The 20,449-nt window shown below is 45.8% G+C and overlaps 1 protein-coding gene across 1 annotated transcript in view; it reads right to left on the bottom strand.

Moving 5' to 3' along the window:
* Window positions 1-6,377: 6,377 nt before the first annotated feature.
* MLLT1 (MLLT1 super elongation complex subunit) overlaps window positions 6,378-20,449 on the bottom strand; it is a 60,557-nt gene continuing 46,485 nt past the window's right edge. The window contains exons 9-12 of the mRNA XM_074978261.1: window positions 15,893-15,992; window positions 14,119-14,190; window positions 8,585-8,656; window positions 6,378-7,325 (exon numbers count right to left, since the gene is read on the bottom strand). Of these exons, the coding sequence (XP_074834362.1) occupies window positions 7,197-7,325; window positions 8,585-8,656; window positions 14,119-14,190; window positions 15,893-15,992 (373 nt within the window). The 3' untranslated portion in view covers window positions 6,378-7,196. The remainder of the gene's footprint in view (window positions 7,326-8,584; window positions 8,657-14,118; window positions 14,191-15,892; window positions 15,993-20,449) is intronic.

The raw sequence follows: 20,449 nt of genomic DNA, 5'->3' as shown, positions 1-20,449 counted from the left end.
GTGATGCACAGATTGTGGTACGTGCACAGTTCAAGGAGACACTGTCCATTGTCATTCATTTTTCCCCACACCGAAGTGTCCTAAGCAGGAAGGCCATGAGGCCCAATCAGCTCCAACTCTTGCATTGAAGTCACCCAAGATGTACAGTTGTTCACAAGCAGGTATTTGCGCTACAGCAGCACTAACCACATCATAGAACTTGTCTTTTACTTCTGGTGTGGTGTACAGGGTTGGAGCATAAGCGCTGATCAGGCGGACAGGACCGGTGCAAATTTGAAGCGTGATCCGAAGAAGTCTTTCTGATCCGCCCATGGCTCTGTGGTTACAGGGAAGGTGGTGGGTGCAATATACCTTGATTTTAGCAAAGCTTTTGATACAGTTTCCTGCAGTATCCTTGTCAGCAAGTTAAAGAAGTATGGCTTGAATAATAGACCATCAGGTGGATAGAAAGCTGGTTACATCATCAGGATCAACTGGAAGTGATCAAGGGCTCAATGTCTAGCTGCCAGCCAGTATCAGGCAGAATGTACCAGTGGTTGGTTTTGTTCAACATCTTCATTAAAGACCTGGATGAGGGGATGGATTGTACCCTTGGCAAGTTTACAGATGATACTTAACTAGGGGAAGAGGTAGATATGTGAGAGGGCAGGGATAGGGTCCAGGGTGACCTAGACAAATTGGAAGTTTGGGCCAAAAGAAATCTGACAAGGTTCAGCAGACAAGTGCAGAGTCCAGCACTTAGGACAGAAGATTCCCATGCACTGCTACAGCTGGGGACCTCCCTGGGTGCAGGAAGGATTTCTGCCCCAGCTCCAGAGACATTAACAAACTTTTCCATGGAGCCCTCATGGTATAGGCAGATTGGCTGCCACTGTACCTAATTGCTCAGGGCTGGTCAAAAAGGTTACAAACCTGATTACATTAAACCACTGTAGCCTGATAAATTTAAGAAGTGTCTTCTTCACCATTAAGGTCTGTCAACAATACGTCTTGGGAAGTGACTGGCTCCAAAGCTAGAAAAGGGTCCTGGCCGTTGGTGAGATCGGCTCCTCAGCTTGCCTGCTGAGCATTCTCTTCCTCATCTACAACGTCCTCATTGAAAAACCAACAACAAGAAGTCCTGCGGCACCTTATAGACTAACAGATACTTTGGAGCATAAGCTTTAGTGGGCAAAGACCTGCTTTGTCAGTTGCATCTGATGCAGCGGGTCTTTGCCCACAAAAGCTTATGCTCCAAAATATCTGTTAGTCTATAAGGTGCCACAGGGCTTCTTGTTGTTCTGGAAGATACCAACTAACACGGCTCCCACTCTGATAATGTCTTTACTGTTGCCAGAGGTTGTCTGAAAAGTTGTTTGGGAAGTAGCCACAGACAGCTCTGGGCACAGGTTGAGTATGAACCTGTTTTACTAATCTTGATCTGCAAAGTGAGGGCAACTAGAGGTATTTCAGAAACTTGATGGCTCATGGATAAGGACAATGATCTGTACATGGTTTTGTTTTTCCCTATGAATCAGGCAGTAAGAGGGGCTCAGCTCCCCACAAAGGCAGGAGTTTAGGTCACCGGATGCTGGGACCCATCTTGAACACTTTACTTCTCCCCTGAAAGTCTGAAAAAAGTTTAAACTCAACACAAAGGTTTCCTGACTTGGGCACCATCTATATAAAGGTAGGAAACAAAACAACAGTAGCTGCTGCTCCACACTAGAACATCTGTGCTTACCACCTAAGATTACGGCTGCAGACTGCATCTACAAGTTTAATGGAGGAAAAGTGCCTTTTGGCAACACAACTGCATAAGTGTCCAGACTGAAATACGACTTCTGTCAGGAAAAATGGCCATTTTCATTGACAAAAACCTTCCAGCTCCATCCATGACGGACGTTTTTCTCCGCCGTCCTCTGCTGTCAACACATGCACAGCGCGCACACACGCACAGTGGACACCTTGAGGCATTATGTTGCTGATTCTGGCCTCTAGGGAGTGCCTGTACTACCCTGTAACAGCAACGAAGGGTCCTGTGGCACCTTATAGACTAACAGAAAAGTTCTGAGCATGAGCTTTCGTGAGCACAGACTCACTTCATCAGATGCTGGAAGTGACGAAGATGATGAAGTGAGTCTGTGCTCACAAAAGCTCATGCTCAAAACTTTTCTGTTAGTCTATAAGGTGCCACAGGACTCTTCATTGCTGTTACAGATCCAGACTAACACGGCTACCCCTCCGATACTTGTACTACCCTGGTGAAGATTAGGCAAATCTGAGTTGTGGACAACTTGACTCAGACACCTGACAACATTTAGCACTTGTGCCCTTTTCCATGTATCAAGTAGTCACTCTTCTGTGTCTAATGGAGCACATGAAAAGCTCTAGAATATTTAATGTTTGTCCTAAGTATTATTGATATTGCTTGAGAGTTACAGGAATCACATTAAGGGCTTGTCCATAATTACCAGATTGACCTGTTCAGTGTGGATCTTCCAGAATTCGATTTTACACATCTGGTAAAGACACAAAATCAATCTGTCTGAGGTGGACAACTGACCCCTGTACTCAGAGGAGTAAGGGAAGTCAAGGGGAGAAAAGCTCCCGTTAACCTTCCTCAGTGAGGAAGGATGGTACAGTTGACTGCAGATATATGTTGATTCTAGTTACAACACAACTGTGGTTGCTAGAATTGCGTATCTGCAGTTGACCGTAAGGTCTAGTGTAAACAAAGCCTAGAGATAATTTCAAATTTAAGCTAAGTCTACAGTTTCCGTACTATTTTTCTAGGAAAAAACATATTTAGAGTGTAGAGGCCATTTGCTAACAGAGCACTGCCTTTCCAAGTAGGAGGAATGAAGTGAAAAGAAACAAAATACCCTTTGAGATTTACTTTTCCACCTTACTTTATTCACGTTTTTCTAGAAAACTCCTCCATAATTCCACAAATTTAACAAAAAGTTTAAAATTCAGGACAGAAACAATCCTGTAACCTATTACAAACATGATTTTTTTCTCTTTTAGTCTTGGGGGCCAGATGAATGTCTTATAGTTGAATGAAGAACTCATTTCCCAGTACAACTTTTCATACCCTCAAATGACAAGGTATTTAATACCTTGGGCTTCAGGGAGTATACAATTCAAAGTCCAGAAGCTGAAGTACTTACACACTTTTAGGAGTGCAAACTCATCTTTTTAGTTCTTGATGGCTATTTCATGCCTCATGAAAACAATACCCATCTGATTTCAATTTATCTTTAACAGTAATAACCATTACAAGGTGCACAATGGTTGAGTCTAGTATGGACACTTCAAAATGTCAACTAGCAAGTGCCAGGCACCTGAAATGATAAAGGAAGCTTCTTCTGAGAACATCAGCTGTGCTATATAGTGCATGTAGCGCCATTAGGGGCCATTGGCCAACGTTATATTTGAAATTTACTGAGCCAATAATGACGCAGGTCTCTGCATGCAGAGAATATGATGGGACACGCTCCATAAGGGGAAGTTTAAATGTTTCACCATCAAAATAAGTTAAAGATCTCTGACAAGAACTGGTCCTAGACTGTTGCATCATAGTTCCTTACTAGTTGTGACGCTCCCACCATGGAAAGCGGAATCAGAACCTGTGGCTATATCATTGCACTTCCATGAATTCAGGCACATCAAAGCCTGTCTCACGCTACTATCGTGTCCACTGTTGTTCTTAACTGGCATTCTGTGATCTGGTCACACACTTTTGTCCACTTCTGCTGTAAATGCCAGTAAGCAAAGCCTCCAGGCGTGACGCAGATCAGACCAAGGCACCCGGACAGCATCCTTGACCCCCGTTTTGCCCTTTTAGACAAAGGACAAGGACAAAGGACAAGCTGGACCTTGGTCTCCCATCCGCAGTACTCGGAAACCCTTCAGATTCATCATGACTTGTACATGTCCTTAATGCCAACTGAAGGACACTTCCAGTAAACTAGAGGTTTGTCCATTTTCCTTGGAAAAATCATTATGGCTAAAACAGTCACAGACAATTGCTTTTTCTTTAACAATGCAAGTTACTTTGCATTGTTGTACAGATTTGTAGTGGTACTATCAGTAGCAGTATCGAAATCTCCTTCCTATTTTACAATTATCCATCCATGCTCTCAAGAGTGACACAAGAACAAACACTTTATCCACAAATACTTGTACATGGCATGTTCAGAATACCAGTCAGCCTACTAGAGAATCTACAAGTGGAACTCTTCTTATATGTAACTAAAAGGGGACACAAAAAGTTAGGAGGGCCACAATTTAAGCAATTTTTCCTTGTTTGCTGAGTTGTTCCTCATGTGGCCCCCAGTCCTACTACTACCACCCCCAAAAACTAATGGTTTGGTAAACTATTGGCAAAGTACTTGTGAAAAAACAAAGTACTGGTAATAACAAACCAGCAGGCACACACAAAAGAACACTATAGTTGGGTGAACAGCTCCATTTCAGGGGTCCAAGATTATTATAAACAGTCTAAAAATTCATATGTAAAATTCCTTTTATAAAAAGAAGATTCCCCACGAAAGAGTAATACTTGTTAAATTTCACAAGTAAAGTAAAAATCTGGGACAAGACAGCACAGTAGCCAGGGATGGGGGGAGTCCTAGGCACTGCCACATGGCACGGTTCTGATCAGGGACAAGCTCCTTGGACCAGCTGGGGAGCATCATGATGAAGGTTCTGTTCTTAATACGATGGGGAAGTGCATGTGCACCTCTCTCTAGTTCTTTGTGCTATAGATCTGGAAGCCACTCAGTCCCAAGGCCAATGCAGTAAGTATGGGTGAAGCCGATTTAAAAATGAGTTATGGGAGCAGAGAAGGACGCTGATCTCAGGAGAAGAGAGGAGGTGAATGTCTCGGGGACTTTCCATAGAAAGAGCTCAGTTCACTCTGTGGCAGTTACAGTTTCAGTGAGGTGAAAGCCTCACATTACAGGTCCCTTGAGTCTCTGGAACAAGGCTGTGTTGGGGCTTCAAATACTTGCATTCATAGCCACACACCAACAAGTTTGGAGTGGGGCTGAATATTATGCAACATTACAGAATTCACACCCTCCATCAAAAACAGTCTAAACAAACACTGCTCTTATAGTTTAAATGTACCCACTAAGCCCTGAACAGCAGAAGAGATCTGCAGAACATTAAAAAGCTAAGTCTCTGGAAACTTGCATACGGGGGTGTGATTTCCTTTACTTAATTGCAGAGCTTGAGACAGTACTGCAGCTTCATGCTTTCCTGGGAATCCTCTTAACCTTGCCATAGCACATTTTTGTACATAGTTTCTATCCAGGCTTGGAAATGTCCATCAGGAAAAAAATAAAACAGATAAGATCTCTGTCAGCATGACAGGATAGACCTGGCACGGGCTTGGCGTTTCTATAAAGACGTGACAAATGATACAGACAGACAGAACTAACAGGAATCGGGTCAACATGACCCAACTCAAACAAGCTTATCATTATATTGCCACTTAAATCTCTTAGTTGCAACATTTCCATGATAAAGAAAGGGAACATCAAAACAAGGGACTAAAATTTCCTACTGAAAAGTGAGACAGCACATGGCAGAAGTCTTAGACCTCATCCAGCTCTCCACGTGGAACTTTGAAAGAGGTTCTAGTTGTTTGTATAGGTTATTCCAAACTGTTGCTTTCCTCACAGTTCTCTGCCAGCAACCCATTTACATCTGGCAAAGCTTAAATTTGACCAAAAAGGGGAAATCATTTTTTTAAAAATACTGACTTTGGGAAAGAAGAGTTTAATGAATTTCTGAAGACATGAGAGGTATTTCCCTCACCTCCATTTGGAAGTCGATGCTAGTTTAACTAGGATTAGTGTTTGCCATTTCCTGCCACATTGCGGACAGCTCAGAGAAAAACCTGACATCACTTGTTCCAAGATACTTTCATTTTCTAGGAGTGTCCCAAGATAAAATACTCCCTTGTTTTGGTTTTCCCAGTGTATAGCCACTATAGGGGCCACTATAGGAAAATTCGTCTTTGAGAACAGAGAACAAGAACCAATGACATATTTTGGCAAAGTTATTCAAACACTGAAGAATGAAAGTGAGACAGGTAAGTCCCTTTCAGAGCACAAAATGCTTTGAAGATCACTGTTCAGCTTTCATACGCTAAAATTGTTCACAAGAGGCATTTAAACAAACAAGTCAAATCTTATTAACCCCCTCCCATGCCATTACCATTAAAAAACAGAACAGAAAAAACACACCCTTAAAATCTTGAGACCCAACTAGGCCCTTCTTATACATACAGTACATACATATATATATATATATACATATATATATATATATATATATATATATATATATATATATATATATATATATATATATAAAAAATATACAGCTTACAGTTTTGTAGTCCTATTACAGTTAAAGCAGACTGACAGGAGTGAGACTTTGTTTAGGGGCTTGAATCAACAAGAAGTCTCAAAACCCCAGTGGGAGACAGCAGATTCTGGAGGCCTCTTCAAAGAGCAGAAACTGTCTCTCTCTGAGAAGCTGAAACACAGAAAAAGGCCCTGCACTCTGCATATGGAACTATGCCTTCCAGGGATCAGATTATAGGTAACACATTGTATCAAACCGCTCTAGAACTTGCAAATGATCAAAAGTGGCAACTATCTACTTCCTCTGCAACAGACCAACTGGATCCACTGGGAAGCATTCTCCGTTGCAAGTCACATGGCTAGCTTTGTAAAAGCCAATCTTGTTTACACAGCACAAAATTCTTCACAGAGCTGGGTGAAATCTGACTCACTTGAGTCTCTCTGCAGGCAACTTGGTCCCTGAATATCAAAGAAAGCATCGTCCACATTTCTTCAGCTCTCAGAGACACCTGGAAATGTACTCTTAAAGACACAATTTCTCAAAGTAAAACCAATCAAGGTCACACTTTTGCGTAGCTGGGAGCAACACATCTTTTGCTTCACTCAGTACCTTTGCCCACACGTATTTACGAAGCGAGGGAGGACAGGCTCAGCAATATGGGTGCATGTTTGAAAAAAGTGCAGCAGGCTGTGCGTTCATAGAGCATGGCTGTTCTCTAAGGCAGTGCTTCGGGTGCATTGAGAGAGTGAGAAGGCCTAGTTCCATGGGTGTATTTCCTGGTACCAAGAGATGGGATTTCTGGTTCAAAAGCAGCCTGCTTCCAAGGCTAAGCGTCATGTTGCCACTGCTTCCAAATAACTCTGCAGCTTACGGACAGTCGTCTCATCCAAGGAGAAAAGGTCAAAGTCAAAGGTGGTGTTGGTAACGTTAAAATGCCCCGTCTCTTCAATGAGATTTACAATCTGAAGGGAAAGTAGCAAAGACGTGTGTGAGGAGCTCAGATTCAGCCACACCAGTGCACTGGAACTGAAGGGAGGGTTCAGCCAATCAACCCCCCACCCTGCTTTTCACACTCACAAGAGGGCTTTAAAACAGGTGGGAACCTGCAGCCCATGAGGCTCAGCACAGCCTGGCGAGCTAGTGCAGGTGCTACGGCCAGCTCCCCAGTGCGTGCACACATGCAGGGGGTGGGGAGGGAAAGAGAGCGAGTGCTGAGCCTTGCCGGCTGGATCCGGCCAAGCTGTGGGCTCAGCCTTGCTGGGGTAAGGAAGCGGCTCTGCACGCTGCTGATCCCTCTGCCCCCGGAACAGCAGTGCTGGGAATGGCTCATCTGGGAGTCACATGTCCCTAGGGAGCTGCGCCAGGTAATCACCCTCCTCCAGCCTGCTCCTGCATGCCACATCCCACCCCAACCCTTCCCCCACCTGCACCCCACCTCCCTCCCAGGCCCCCCAACTGCAGCACCCCACTTTCCACACAGATTCCCTACCTCCTGCCTAGACCCCTCAACTGTATTCCTCTCCCCAATGGTCCCCTCCTACACAGTGAATCCCTCATTTTTCACCCCACCCCAGAACCTGTGGGGTGGAGGTACAAAAATCTACTAGCCCCAGAAGAGTTAGTCTGGTCCTGTGGGAAGCCCAAAACCTGTGTGTCCATCTCCCCTTCCCCACCCCCGGTGAGGCTGGAGCACAAGGAGAGTGTCTCTGTTGGGGGCCATGTTAGTAAGGATATTTTTTTAACACTCTAGAGGTTCCTGAGAGCCCAGCTTGGTATGGCTCAAACAAGCACAGGTAGGAAGGGTCCAGTATGCTATATTTCAACCCCCTTTTAATACAACTGATGCATCTCTGGCTTCAAACAGTGGAATAAGTTGCCAAGGGAGGTTGTGGAATTTCCATTGCTGGAGATATTTAAGAACAGGTTAGATAGATGTCTGTCAGGGATGGTTTAGATAGTACTTGGTCCTGCCATTGGGGGAGGGGGCTGGACCTGATGGCCTCTCGAGGTCCCTTCCAGTCCTAGCATTCTATGATTCTCTCTATGCTTTCTGCTTGAGTAAAGAGTGATCACGCACTTGTGGTGAATCGTATACTGCAAGTGAAATTACAGGTGCCACTTAAAACACAAAGGGTCTGACTTCAGTCAGTAATGCAAGAAGATTCCCTAAGCTGTAAGGATCTAGGCTGTAACGTAACACAAAAACCAAACCCCTCTCTACCTGCTGTAGCACGTTGCGCTCCCGTAGTGCCATCAGCCGTCTGTGAAGCTCCACCAACTCATCAGTGTAGGCCTGGGAAAGAGACGGGTAGAGAGGAATAAAACAGTGCATCTGGCATGTTTCCAGTCCTGCCAGGGAAGTGAAGCAGTTACTTCCCCAAGGAAGATTTTGGACCGCTGTTTGAGGGCCTTCTGTCCCTTTTTTGTTCCCATTGCCCCTCTCCATCTCTCATGCTCACCTCAACCTCTCATCCCCTCCTCTGCTGTCTAAGGCACCAGCTATCATCTGCTTGAAACCAATTCAGCTGCGCTTGGTCCAGTCTGTAGCCAGACAAAGTCTCCCCCTTACAAGCCAGCTTGCTCGTTGCCCCCCCCCACTGAGGAGCACACAGGGCACAGTCAGATGTGTTTCACAGTGCATCATAATGCGCCTGCCTCCAGACAAACGGCTTGTGAGCTGAGCCTCTGAACTCAGAGCACCCAGCTGCAGGCTGAATGTCTCTCGGTGAAGCTTTGCATTAGTGCTCTATGAGCAGTCTGTGCTGAGTGCTCACTGGTGCCACTGCAGTACAACGCTCAGTAGACGTGTCACCTGTGACAGGATTCTGACACTAATGTGTGTTCGTATGAACCTTCCAACCAAAACTGAGGAAGAAACTTTTTGAAAATACTGACCCCAGGAAGATTCACTCATGCCACCTCTGGGAAGCAGGGGCAGTTACACCCTCCCCCAACACAGCAGTTTTAAGAATTAGACCAGACTTTCAAGGAAGACAGCCAAGAGGGCAAAGCTCTGGTAACACCCACTAGTGCAGTGGTTCTCAACCTGCGGTCCAGGCAGCACATGGACGATATCCTCAGGGCCATAACTAGGGTGAGGTGGGAGGGGAAGAGGCGTGTGCAAACATGGCTGGCACAGGATTAGGTCCAGCAGCACTGGGAAGAGTGCTCAGTGCCCCTCCTTGCAGGACTGTGGGTTTAGTGACCTTAGCTGGAGCAGGCTCCCCAGCAGAAGGACCACCAAGGCAGGCAGGCGCAGTGGACTGTATGGCTGAGTGTTGTGCTGCCAAGATAGGAGACCTGTGAGATGAGGTGTGCCGGGGGCTAGGGCCTGGGAGCAGGGTACCGGGGACTAGGACTCTGGGGAGATGGTACAGCCAGCACATGGTGGACAGACTCTAATGGCGGAGCTAGTGGCTGGGGCACAGTTCCTCAATGGGGAGGTTGAGTGCAGAGGGGGAGGGGAAGCCCTGGAAGTGGGGTTGGGTACATTTGCTGAGGTGGCCTGGGGGTCAGTCCTTGGGTACTGGTAGAATGGAGAGGTGGTGCCATTCTGCCCTGGACTGGACACCCTGTCTCTGCAGGGCAACATGAGCACCAGTCCAGGGCTGGCGTGTGTCTAGATGCTGGGGAGGGGGAATAATCCTAGGCTGGTTGGGTGACGGGGAGGGCACTCCTCTGCTGGGGGAAGAGCCTGGGAAGGGGCTGGCTGCATGTGGGACAGTCCTTGGCTGGGAGCATACTGCACTAGGCAGGGCTCCCCATCTCTGTCAGAAGTAGTGCTGAAGTGAAGTTGGCAATACACGTATCAGACCACCCTTCAGTAAACTAACTCCAGCAGTTAATGTTCTGTCTTATTTTGCTAATTTAAAAGGCTCTTGGTTGACATTTACCAGTGTCGGAAAGAAAGGTGCTATATCTCTATGTGAATTGTACTGCTGCCTTGTGACAAATAGTAAGCCTTTCTCTGGCAGATGTGCAGGTCATATATATACTGTGTAGGTGTGGCCCACACATCAGGAGATAGCTGAATATGTGGCCCACCATGGTAAGCAGGTTGAGAACCACCGTTCTAGTGTTTTCAATCACAGGACAGATTCTTTACCTGTAAAGCTGTCCCAGAGTTATTCATGCATGTACCAGCAAAACTGAGCTCATTTAAGCAATCCTACCAAAGCAAAGAAATCAGTCATGAGATACACCTTAGCACAGCACCTGAAGTTTCACCTGGGGACAAGCATCTCACCCAGAAACCACAAGGCTGACCACTGAAAGTGTGTATTTTTGATTCTTCTGCTACCAAGATCACAAGCATTGCTCTCTTCTAACAGAATAATATGGAAGCAGGAAAGAAGCCAGCTTGCAGTCCGACAGGTAGTCTTCATACTGTGATTTTAAGCAGTACAGTGTGTGGCTCAGAACTAAAGGTATATTGAAGGGTTTCTACATAGGAGGAGTTCTCTTGGTGAAGCTCTGCACTAGCACCCTACAAGCAGCCTGTGCTGAACACTCACTGGTGCCCCGCAATACACTGAAACCTTTCAGGAGATTGAAGAAATTAGTCAAACGCTCTGACTGTTTAGCATCTCAGAAAATTAACTAGTAACAGGGAGATGGCCGTGTTAGTCTGTAGTCTAGCACAACAGACAAGCAGTCATGTAGCACTTTAAAGACTAACAAAATAACTTATTAGTTGATGTGCTTTACTACACCATCTACTTAAGGATCTACCTGCTTCCACTCCAGGCCTCATTCACTCAGACACACCATCTGAGCCCCGACTTGGATTATTCTATTTACTTCCCAAAATCCACAAACCTGGGAACCCTGGACACCCTACCATTTTGGGTATTGGCACCCTTAGCACCGCACTATACAGTTATGTGGACTCCCTTCTCAAACCCTACGCCACCACCAGCACTCCCAGCTATCTCTGAGATACTTCCTGAGGAAATTACAAAAAACATCAGAAAACTTCCTGACAATGCCATCCTTGTCACCATGGATGTAGAGGCTAATATTCCACAGGAAGATGAACTACAAGCAATAAGGAATATCATCCCTCATGTTACTACAGCTAATCTGGTGTCTGACCTCTGTAACTTTGTTCTCACTCAGTTATTTCTGAGTTGAAGACAACTTATATCTCCGGATTAGTGGCATGACCATGGGCACCCGCATGGCCCCACAATAAGCTAATATATTTCTTACTGACTTGGAACAATGATTCCTCAGCTCTCACCCCCTATTACCCCTCCTTTACTTATGACACATTGATGACATCTTTATGATTTGGACCCATGGTAAAGAGACTCTAGAAGAATTCCACAGAGACTAACAACTTGCACCCCACCATCAACTTATGCCTTGACAACTCGACACTAGAGAGATGTTTCCTGGACACTACACTATAAAAACAAGACATAAATCCTATTTAAATCCCTTCTGAACACCCCTCCCCCCCACGCATCTGATGAAGTGGGTCTTTGCCCACGAAAGCGTATGCTCCAAAATATCCACTAGTCTATAAGGTGCCACAGGACTTGCTGTTGTTTTTGACGATACAGACTAACTCGGCTACCTCTCTGATACTACAGTACAAATCACCGATAGCCTGATCAATACCACTCTCTGCCGGAAACCCACTGACTGCTACGCTTACCTACATGCTTCTAGCTTCCTTCTGCACATACAGCACGATCCATTGTTTCCAGTCAAGCCCTAAGGTACAATTGCATCTGCTCTGATCCTACTGACAGAGACTGAAAGCTACAAGATCTCTACCAAGCCTGAATTACCCACTGGTAGAAGTGAAAAAAACAAGCCAACAGGACCAGACCAATACCCAGAAACCTACTACTCCAAGATAAGTCCAAAAAAGCCAATAACAGAACACCACTTGTCATTACCTACAGCCCCCAACTCAAACCACTGCAACGCGTTGAAGACCTACAACCTACCCTAAATCATGATGCCACACTCCAGAAGGCCACAGGTGACAGGCCTGTTCTTTCCTATATACAACCTCCCAGCCTTAAGAGGCTTCTCACTAGCAACCACAGGCTATACCACAATAGTAGTAATCCCGGAACTTTTCCTTGCAACAGACCCCATTGCCAACTTTGTCCACATATCTGTTCTTGAGACCCCATTACTAGACCTAACCATGTTAATTACAGAATCATGAGCACATTCTCCTGTTCCTCAACTATCATCACATATGCCATCATGGGCCAACAATGTCCACGCACAATGTATGTAGGACAGACTGCAAACACTCTTCGACAAAGATAGAATGGACATAGAACAGACATCAAAAATCTCCAAATACCCAAACCTGTCCGCCAGCACTTTAATGGAGCGGCCGATTCTGTTAAAGATCTGAAAGTTTGTGTTCTACTGAAAAGGAACTTTAACAACCGTCTACAGAGGGAATGCTCAGAATTAACATTCCTATTCAAATTCAACACAAACACATGGTTTGAACAGGGACAGCAATTACCTGACGCATTATAAGGACTCTTTTACATACTTTGATGTTTCATCTACCTCTTGACTTCCCCACCCAACCCCCACTGTCCCTCTGCTCTTCTGATTTGCCAACCTTGTTAACAATTTTTCTGATTTGTCAACCTCGCTAACAATTTTTGGACCTCTGTGCTTTATATTTCGAGTCTGTTCTGGTGCGGCTATGATCTGAAGAAGTGTGTCTGTCTCACGAAAGCTCATCACCTAATAAATTATGTTATTCATCTTTAAAGTGCTACATGACTGCTTGTTTGTTTTGATAAGACATTAAATAGTGTGTGTGGATGAAGCTGCCCTGGGGGCAGGAAGGAGGATATGCACTGAGATAAATAAAGGTCTCAGTTAGGAGAGCAAGGTTCTGAGCAAGCAGAACATGAAACAATTGACCTGCCCTTCTAAAGCATCCTAGTAAGTATTAAGCACAGGTGTAAGCTACCTAGTCGATAGAGGATGCATGGCATCTGTGGCCACAAGGCACCTCAAAGGGAACAACAGAGATCAAAGGAAGAGAGAACTATTCTAAGAGGCAACACATGGAAAGGATGCGGCATTCCTTTCTCAAAGACACAACACTTCTATCACATAATTTTGAGTCAGTACAGGTGAACCCTCGATTTAATGGGCTAATGAGGGGAGGGATGTCCCTTAACCCTGAAAGTCCATGAAAAGCAAGGACTCAGTGTATTGGACTTAGCACCTCCGACAATAAATGAGTGACTCACCAGAGCCACTGGATCCACCACGGCTAGAGCTGCTGCAGCCTGGACTACCGCTGCTGGAGCTACTATATGCTCCTCCTGCCTGCCCGTGTATATGCCTCACCCCCAGTGAGAGGAGTGTGTGGCAGCTCCAGCAATGGTGGTGGCCCAGGCTATAGTGGCTCCTGCAGCCTTGGTGAGGGTGGCTGGTAGCTGCGGCGGCTCCTCCGGCGAGCTGCAGTTACGCTTTCTTTGCAGGGGTGGGAGCTGGTGGATTTAGCAGCAGACTTTGGGAACAACGGGAGGGCTGGCGGACATCCATTGTTCCCGAAGTCCACTAAACCGGGGTCTGTAGAATCGAAGGTTTACTGTACGCCCAGCATCAGTATTGCTGTGTGTGAGCCTTTAACGGGCCAAAATCATTTCAATGTGGAGGCCAATAGTACTTCTCCTGAGTTCTTATTTTCATGGAGAAACATCCTCCTGTATCCCACAATATTATGCTCTGCCTTCCATAAAAAAAAAGTACCTTGTCATATATTCCCTTCTTCAGGATCTTTTCAGGCTTGTTTAAAGATTCTGGACTCTTTCTTCCAGAGGCCTAAGACAAAAACAAAAACAAATAGGGTGGGTTTGTAACCAAAAACAATTCAGGAAAGGCAGACCTGTAATGGTTTGACAGCATGATGCAGGGGTGAAGGCAGAGAAGGGAAACGTTTCTCCATCATTAAGTATGATCAAAAACTTGAAACACTTGCTGCTTTGATTGACTTGGGCAAAGGTCATGATCACAACATCAGCAGCTGTGCAACTCAGAGTGACAGCTCTTATTTTTCACAGTGCTGGATAAGGAAGTGAATGGTATAAAAAACAAAAAAAAAAATTAAGCTTACAGATAAAAAAAAAACACTCATGATGGCACTTGTAAGCACAGGCAAACTTCCACACTGCTAACAAGCTAGAGAGAAGCCTGTCAGGAAACCACAGGAGTCATGGTTTATTAGGCATTAGACCATTTTTCCTAGGAGTAGCAATGAACTGTTGCCCTCCCAGGTATGTCTAGAATTTTGTCCATTTTTCACTGGCTTGTGATGTGGTTTCTGTCCCTTGACAAATTAATCCACAATTCAAAAGGTCTTAATTAGAAAACTATTTCTGATATTTATAATGCATTTTCCACTTACTAGTTTAACAACATTATTTCTAATGAACCTTTCAAAAATTTCTTTCCATCTTGGTGTTTTTGTCCAGGCAATCTATAGTTACCATTTAAGATATACCAATGTAACGAATGGTATGACAAATTTGGTTACAATATAAAAATTAATCAGCTCTGAATTCGATCCAATGTGTTGCCCTTTTGCTGGCAAGATGCAGAGAACTGCATGTAATCTGCTACGGTCTCATCACTGCTGCAATCACACACTTTGCGACTTGAAATTCCAACATAAAATCATAGAATACTAGGACTGGAAGGTACCTCAAGAGGCCATCAAGTCCAGTCCCCTGCCCCAATGGCAGGGCCAAGTACTGTCTAAACCATCCCTGATAGACATTTATCTAACCTGTTCTTAAATATCTCCAGTGATGGAGATTCCACAACCTCCCTTGGCAATTTATTCCACTGTCTGACCACCCTGACAGTTAGGAACTTTTTCCTCATGTCCAACCTAAACCTCCCTTGCTGCAGTTTAAGTCCATTGCCTCTTGTTCTATCCTCAGAGGCCAAGAAGAACAAGTTTTCTCCCTCCTCCTTATGACACCCTTTTAGCGTCCAGCTGAGAACTGTACTTAATTTGCTCTCCCTCACCACACAGCTCTCTTGGCATTGCTGAGTTCTAAGGAGCCACATTTCATGGTGTTAAGTATATACTGTACAACTGATCACTTCTGACTCAAAATAATTTATCGGCTACTGTTACAATCAACTTCAGGTTACTATAACTGAATATATTATTAAACTTATTCCTATTTTCCAGTTTGCTTAGTGTGTGTGTAGTCAGTCTGCCTTAGGGAGAACACAAAATTAAGAAGTCAGAAAATATGAACATTAAACCATGGAAATTTGCAGGGAGTCTTGTAAGTAGGCATAGCACCTGGAACTGTGAGCACTGAAACCGACCAGATGTGAAGTTGATTGTATTCCCCCCTCCACAACTGAAATGAGCCCTTTAAGGGCCTAGTCCTGCACTTCCTTCCACAGCCAAAGCTTCCAGGGCATTCAGTCTTGCCTGTTTAAGGAGATGCAGATCCAAGCCAAAGCTAACAACGGCACACTGTGGCGATACCCATGTTGCAAGTACCTTATTATTAGTCGGGGGCAGTTTCTGGCTGGGAGGGGGTTCTCGACTGGGCAGACAGGAGTCCGCACTGTTGTCACTGTCACTGTCACTGAGACTCAATCTAAAAAGCAAATAGCATGGAATTAACATCACAAGTGATTAGGAAATGGATATTTGGTTGTAAGAGAAATACATGGATCAAAAATCTTATTTTCATAGTTAAGTTCTTTTTGGTCAATGCCTGGCTCAAATGCAGGGCAATTCAGAATAATATATTCTAAATTATGACACACTAGTGCTCCTGTACAGAAACTCAATGCTATGTAATGCTGGTGGTACCGTACGCAAGTAGCATTAAACATTTACAATGAATAAGGAGAAAAACCACACAATTTCCACTGAAGACTCATCCTCTATACAAACACGCAAAACCACCACCACACATCAACTGTATTTAAACAGGTTGCCTATAAATGGAACAGACCCTTTAAAAGCTCCACACGCTTTTTAGTCTTGGTGATACAGCAAGAAGCTAACCAAAGTAGTGTATTTTGTGGTGGAGAGAGAATCCCATTCAAAACCTACAGCTGCTTCTTTGACCAAATTCTTGAAATCAAAGAGTTCAACATGAGATTCAAAATGCTGAGGGGAAAAAGACAAAACCCAGCCATTTCCCCTGATAAAAGCAGGAAATGCTTTTGCCCCACTCCCTTGTGGGTTATCCTGGGAAGGTGCAAGGCTAAGGGAGAAAACCCCGACAGAAAATCCAGAGGGGAGTCCTAAGGCGGTTCTGTGCCAACTCCTGGCATTGACCTGGCAACTCCTGCAGCTGAGTTGGTACTAGACATTGAGGTTATCCTCTCCTTTGGACTATATCAGTAAAGCCGAGAGGGGAACACTGGCGTCTGGGCAGCCCAGGGTCCCAAAAAAAAACCTGCCCAGGCTGGTGCCTGGAGAGGTACTCCAGCATTGCTTAACAGTGTTGAACCAACAAGGGAAGTAACAGATACCAGTTATAAGCTCTTGCTTGATTGGCCTAGAGAACGAGCACCAGGGATTGCCTTCGACAGTGGGAGAGAGCATCACATCTCACTGGACAGTCACCGCCCGCCTCAAGCTAGGCAGCCCCCAGCCAGTAGGGTACTGTCCTGCCACAGTTCACCTGCCTCACTGGGAGTGTGAGGCTTAAGGTTCCCAAACCTGATAAGTGACTGACATTTGAGCACCAGGCAAACCAATAAGAAAAATCAACAAGAAAAGGAAACCATCAAAGTTTTAAGCTTGCTTGTTGGAACGTGCAGACCACGCTGACTGGTTTGACTGAATATCTTCAAAGACATCAGTGACACCCGAAAGACCACTGTCATCAATGAGGAACTGAAGAGGCTCCAAGTTGACATTGCTGCTCTGCAAGAGACGCAACTTGCAGATTCGGGATCTCTAAAGCAAAAGGACTACACCTTTTTCTGGCAGGGTGAAGCCCAAGAAGAACCCAGGGAGCATGGTGTTGGCTTCGCCATCAGAAACACCCTTCTACAAATGGTGGAATTAGTCATAGGTGGATCAGAAAGACTCCTTCAGGTCATACTTCAAACTTGCACCAGTCCTGTCCACCTGGTCAGCGCTTATGCTCCAACCCCGTACGCCGCACCTGAAGTAAAAAAGACAAGTTCTATGACGTGCTTAGTGCTGCTATAGCGCAAATACCTGCTCGCGAACAACTGTACATTTTGTGTGACTTCAATGCAAGAGTTGGAGCCGATCGTGACTCATGGCCTTCCTGCTTAGGCCACTTCGGTGTGGGAAAAATGAATGAAAACGGACAGCGTCTTCTTGAACTTTGCATGTACCACAATCTGTGCATCACAAACACATTTTTCCAAACCAAGCCACAGCACAGTGTCATGGAGACACCCACGCTCAAAACACTGGCATCAACTAGACGTGGTCATCGCTAAATGTGATAACCTCAAAAATGTCCTTCTGACATGCAGCTATCATAGTGCCGACTGCGATACAGATCGCTGGACAGTTTGCGCCAAACTCAAGGTGATTCCCAATAAGATGCACCACTCTAAACCAACTGGAAGGCCCCGCACTGATGACCGAAAGACGGCAAACTTAGAGAGAGCTGAAAAATTAAGAGACACCCTCGTGGAGAACTGCGCAGCAGCCCTGGGGTGCCGATGTGACATCCAGATGGCAGCATCTGAGGGATACAATTTACAACACGGCCTTGTTGGTGTTTGGAAGAAGAGCAAGAAACACAAATGACTGGTTTGAAGCTAACTCCGATGAGATGATTCCAGCCATTGAAAAGAAGCGCACTGCACTCCTGGAGTACAAACGCTCGCAGAGCCAGAGTACCCTGCAAGCACTCAGAGCAGCCAGAAAAACAGTACAGCAGACGGCCAGGCTCTGTGCCAACAACTACTGGCTTGAGCTATGCAGCAGCATTCAGACCAGTGCTGACTATGGTAATCTCAGGGGAATGTACGAGGGCATCAAGAAGGCATTAGGACTCACCCAGAACAAGATGGCACCTCTCAAATCCAAATCTGGTGAAGTCATCGCTGACAAAGTCAAAGAGATGGAGCGCTGGGTCGCGCACTACTCTGAGCTGTACTCATGCGAGAACATTGTGGTTGATACAGCCCTTGATGCTGTCAAGCTCCTTCCAGTAATGGACGAACTAGACCAGGAACCAACTGTGGATGAACTGAAGAAAGCCAATCGACAGCATAGCAGTAGGAAAGGCCCCGGGCCAGGATGGTATACCACCAGAGGTAATCAAGTGTGCCACAGACAGACGCTCTCCTGGAACCCCTACATGAGCTGCTGTGCTGGAGAGAGGGAGAGGTTCCACAGGATATGCACGACACTAACATTGTAACCTTGCATAAGAACAAAGGAGACAGAAGTGACTGCAACAACTACCGTGGAATCTCCCTCCTAAGCGTCACTGGTAAACTGTTCGCTCGTGTCATCCTTGGCAGACTCCAGAAGATTGCTGAGAGGGTGTATCCCGAATCACAGTGTGGATTCCGCGCAGAGAGATCTACCGTCGACATGGTCTTCCCTCTGAGGCAGCTGCAGGAGAAATGCAGGGAGCAGAGGAAGCCACTCTATATTGCCTTCATCGACCTGACCAAGGCCTTCGACTTGGTCAGCAGGGATGGACTGTTCAAACTGCTCCACAAGATAGGCTGTCCACCACAGTTACTCAAGATGATCCAGTCTTTCCACGAAGACATGAGAGGAACCATCCAATATGACGGCACATTATTGGATGTTTTCAGCATCAGGAGTTGCGTCAAACAAGGATGCGTCCTTGCTCCAACACTGTTCGGGATCTTCTTCACGCTCCTCCTGAAGCACGCCTTTGGATCTTCAACAGAGGGCATCTTGCTGCACACAAGATCTGATGGGAAACTGTTTAATCTTGCAAGGCTGAAAGTTAAATCTAAGGTGTGGGAAGTCCTCATCAGAGATATGCTGTTCGCAGATGACGCTGATGTAGTGTCACACACAGAAGACCAGCTTCAGAAACTGCTGGATCAGTTCTCCAAAGCATGCAAGGTCCTCGGGCTCTCCATCAGCCTAAAGAAGACAAATGTACTTGCTCAGGACATTGCTGAACCTCCATCAATCAGCACTGACAACTATACGTTAGAGGTCATCCACGAGTTCGTTTACCTCGGGTCCACCATCACTGACACCCTGTCGTTGGACACTGAGCTAAATAGGAGGATTAGAAAAGCAGCCACAACTCTGTCCAGACTCAGCGAGAAAGTGTGGAATAACATCAAGTTGTACACCCACACCAAAATGCAAGTCTACAGAGCCTGCATCCTCAGCACCCTCCTTTATGGCAGCTAGTCTTGGACCCTGTACGCCCGCCAGGAAAAGAGGCTGAATGTCTTCCACTTGTGCTGCCTCAGGCACATCCTTGGAATATCGTGGAAGGACAGAGTGTCCAACACCACCATCCTTGAGCAAGCTGGAATCCCAACCATGCACACCCTCCTCAGGCAGCGGTGGCTCTGCTGGCTTGGCCACGTCCACAGGATGAATAATGGAAGGATTCCAAAAGACATCCTGTACGGCGAGCTAGCCTCCGGCAAAAGACCTCCTGGATGCCCCCAGCTGCGCTACAAAGACGTTTGCAAGAGGGACCTCAGGGAGATAGACATCGAGCTGGACAGCTGGGAGGAGCTGGCAGATGATCGCAGCAGATGGAGGCAGGAACTATACAAGGGCTTTCAGAAGGGTGAGATGAGGATCAGACAGCTAGCAGAGGAGAAACGAGCCCACAGAAAGCACAGTAAGGACCTGCCAGACACCCATTACACATGCAACAGATGCAGCAAGGACTGTCCCTCTCATGTGGACCTTCACAGTCACAGCTGACGCTGCAAATGATGATCCCAAATGGAACTACGAAGGGCGCAATCCATAGTCTATGTAGACTGAAGGATGATACTACTACTGCTGCTTTTGGCCTGTTCCTGCAGAAACACAGTCTAATCAGCCAGATCCGGAGTCAGGCTTTGAGTGAATTTCTATTGCCAGTCCACA

The sequence above is a fragment of the Carettochelys insculpta genome, chromosome 27 (assembly GCF_033958435.1).
Source record: "Carettochelys insculpta isolate YL-2023 chromosome 27, ASM3395843v1, whole genome shotgun sequence".
Classification (NCBI taxonomy): Eukaryota; Metazoa; Chordata; order Testudines; family Carettochelyidae; genus Carettochelys; species Carettochelys insculpta.
The sequence above is the reverse complement of the archived record's forward strand: the minus strand, read 5'-3'. Positions and strand labels throughout refer to the sequence as shown.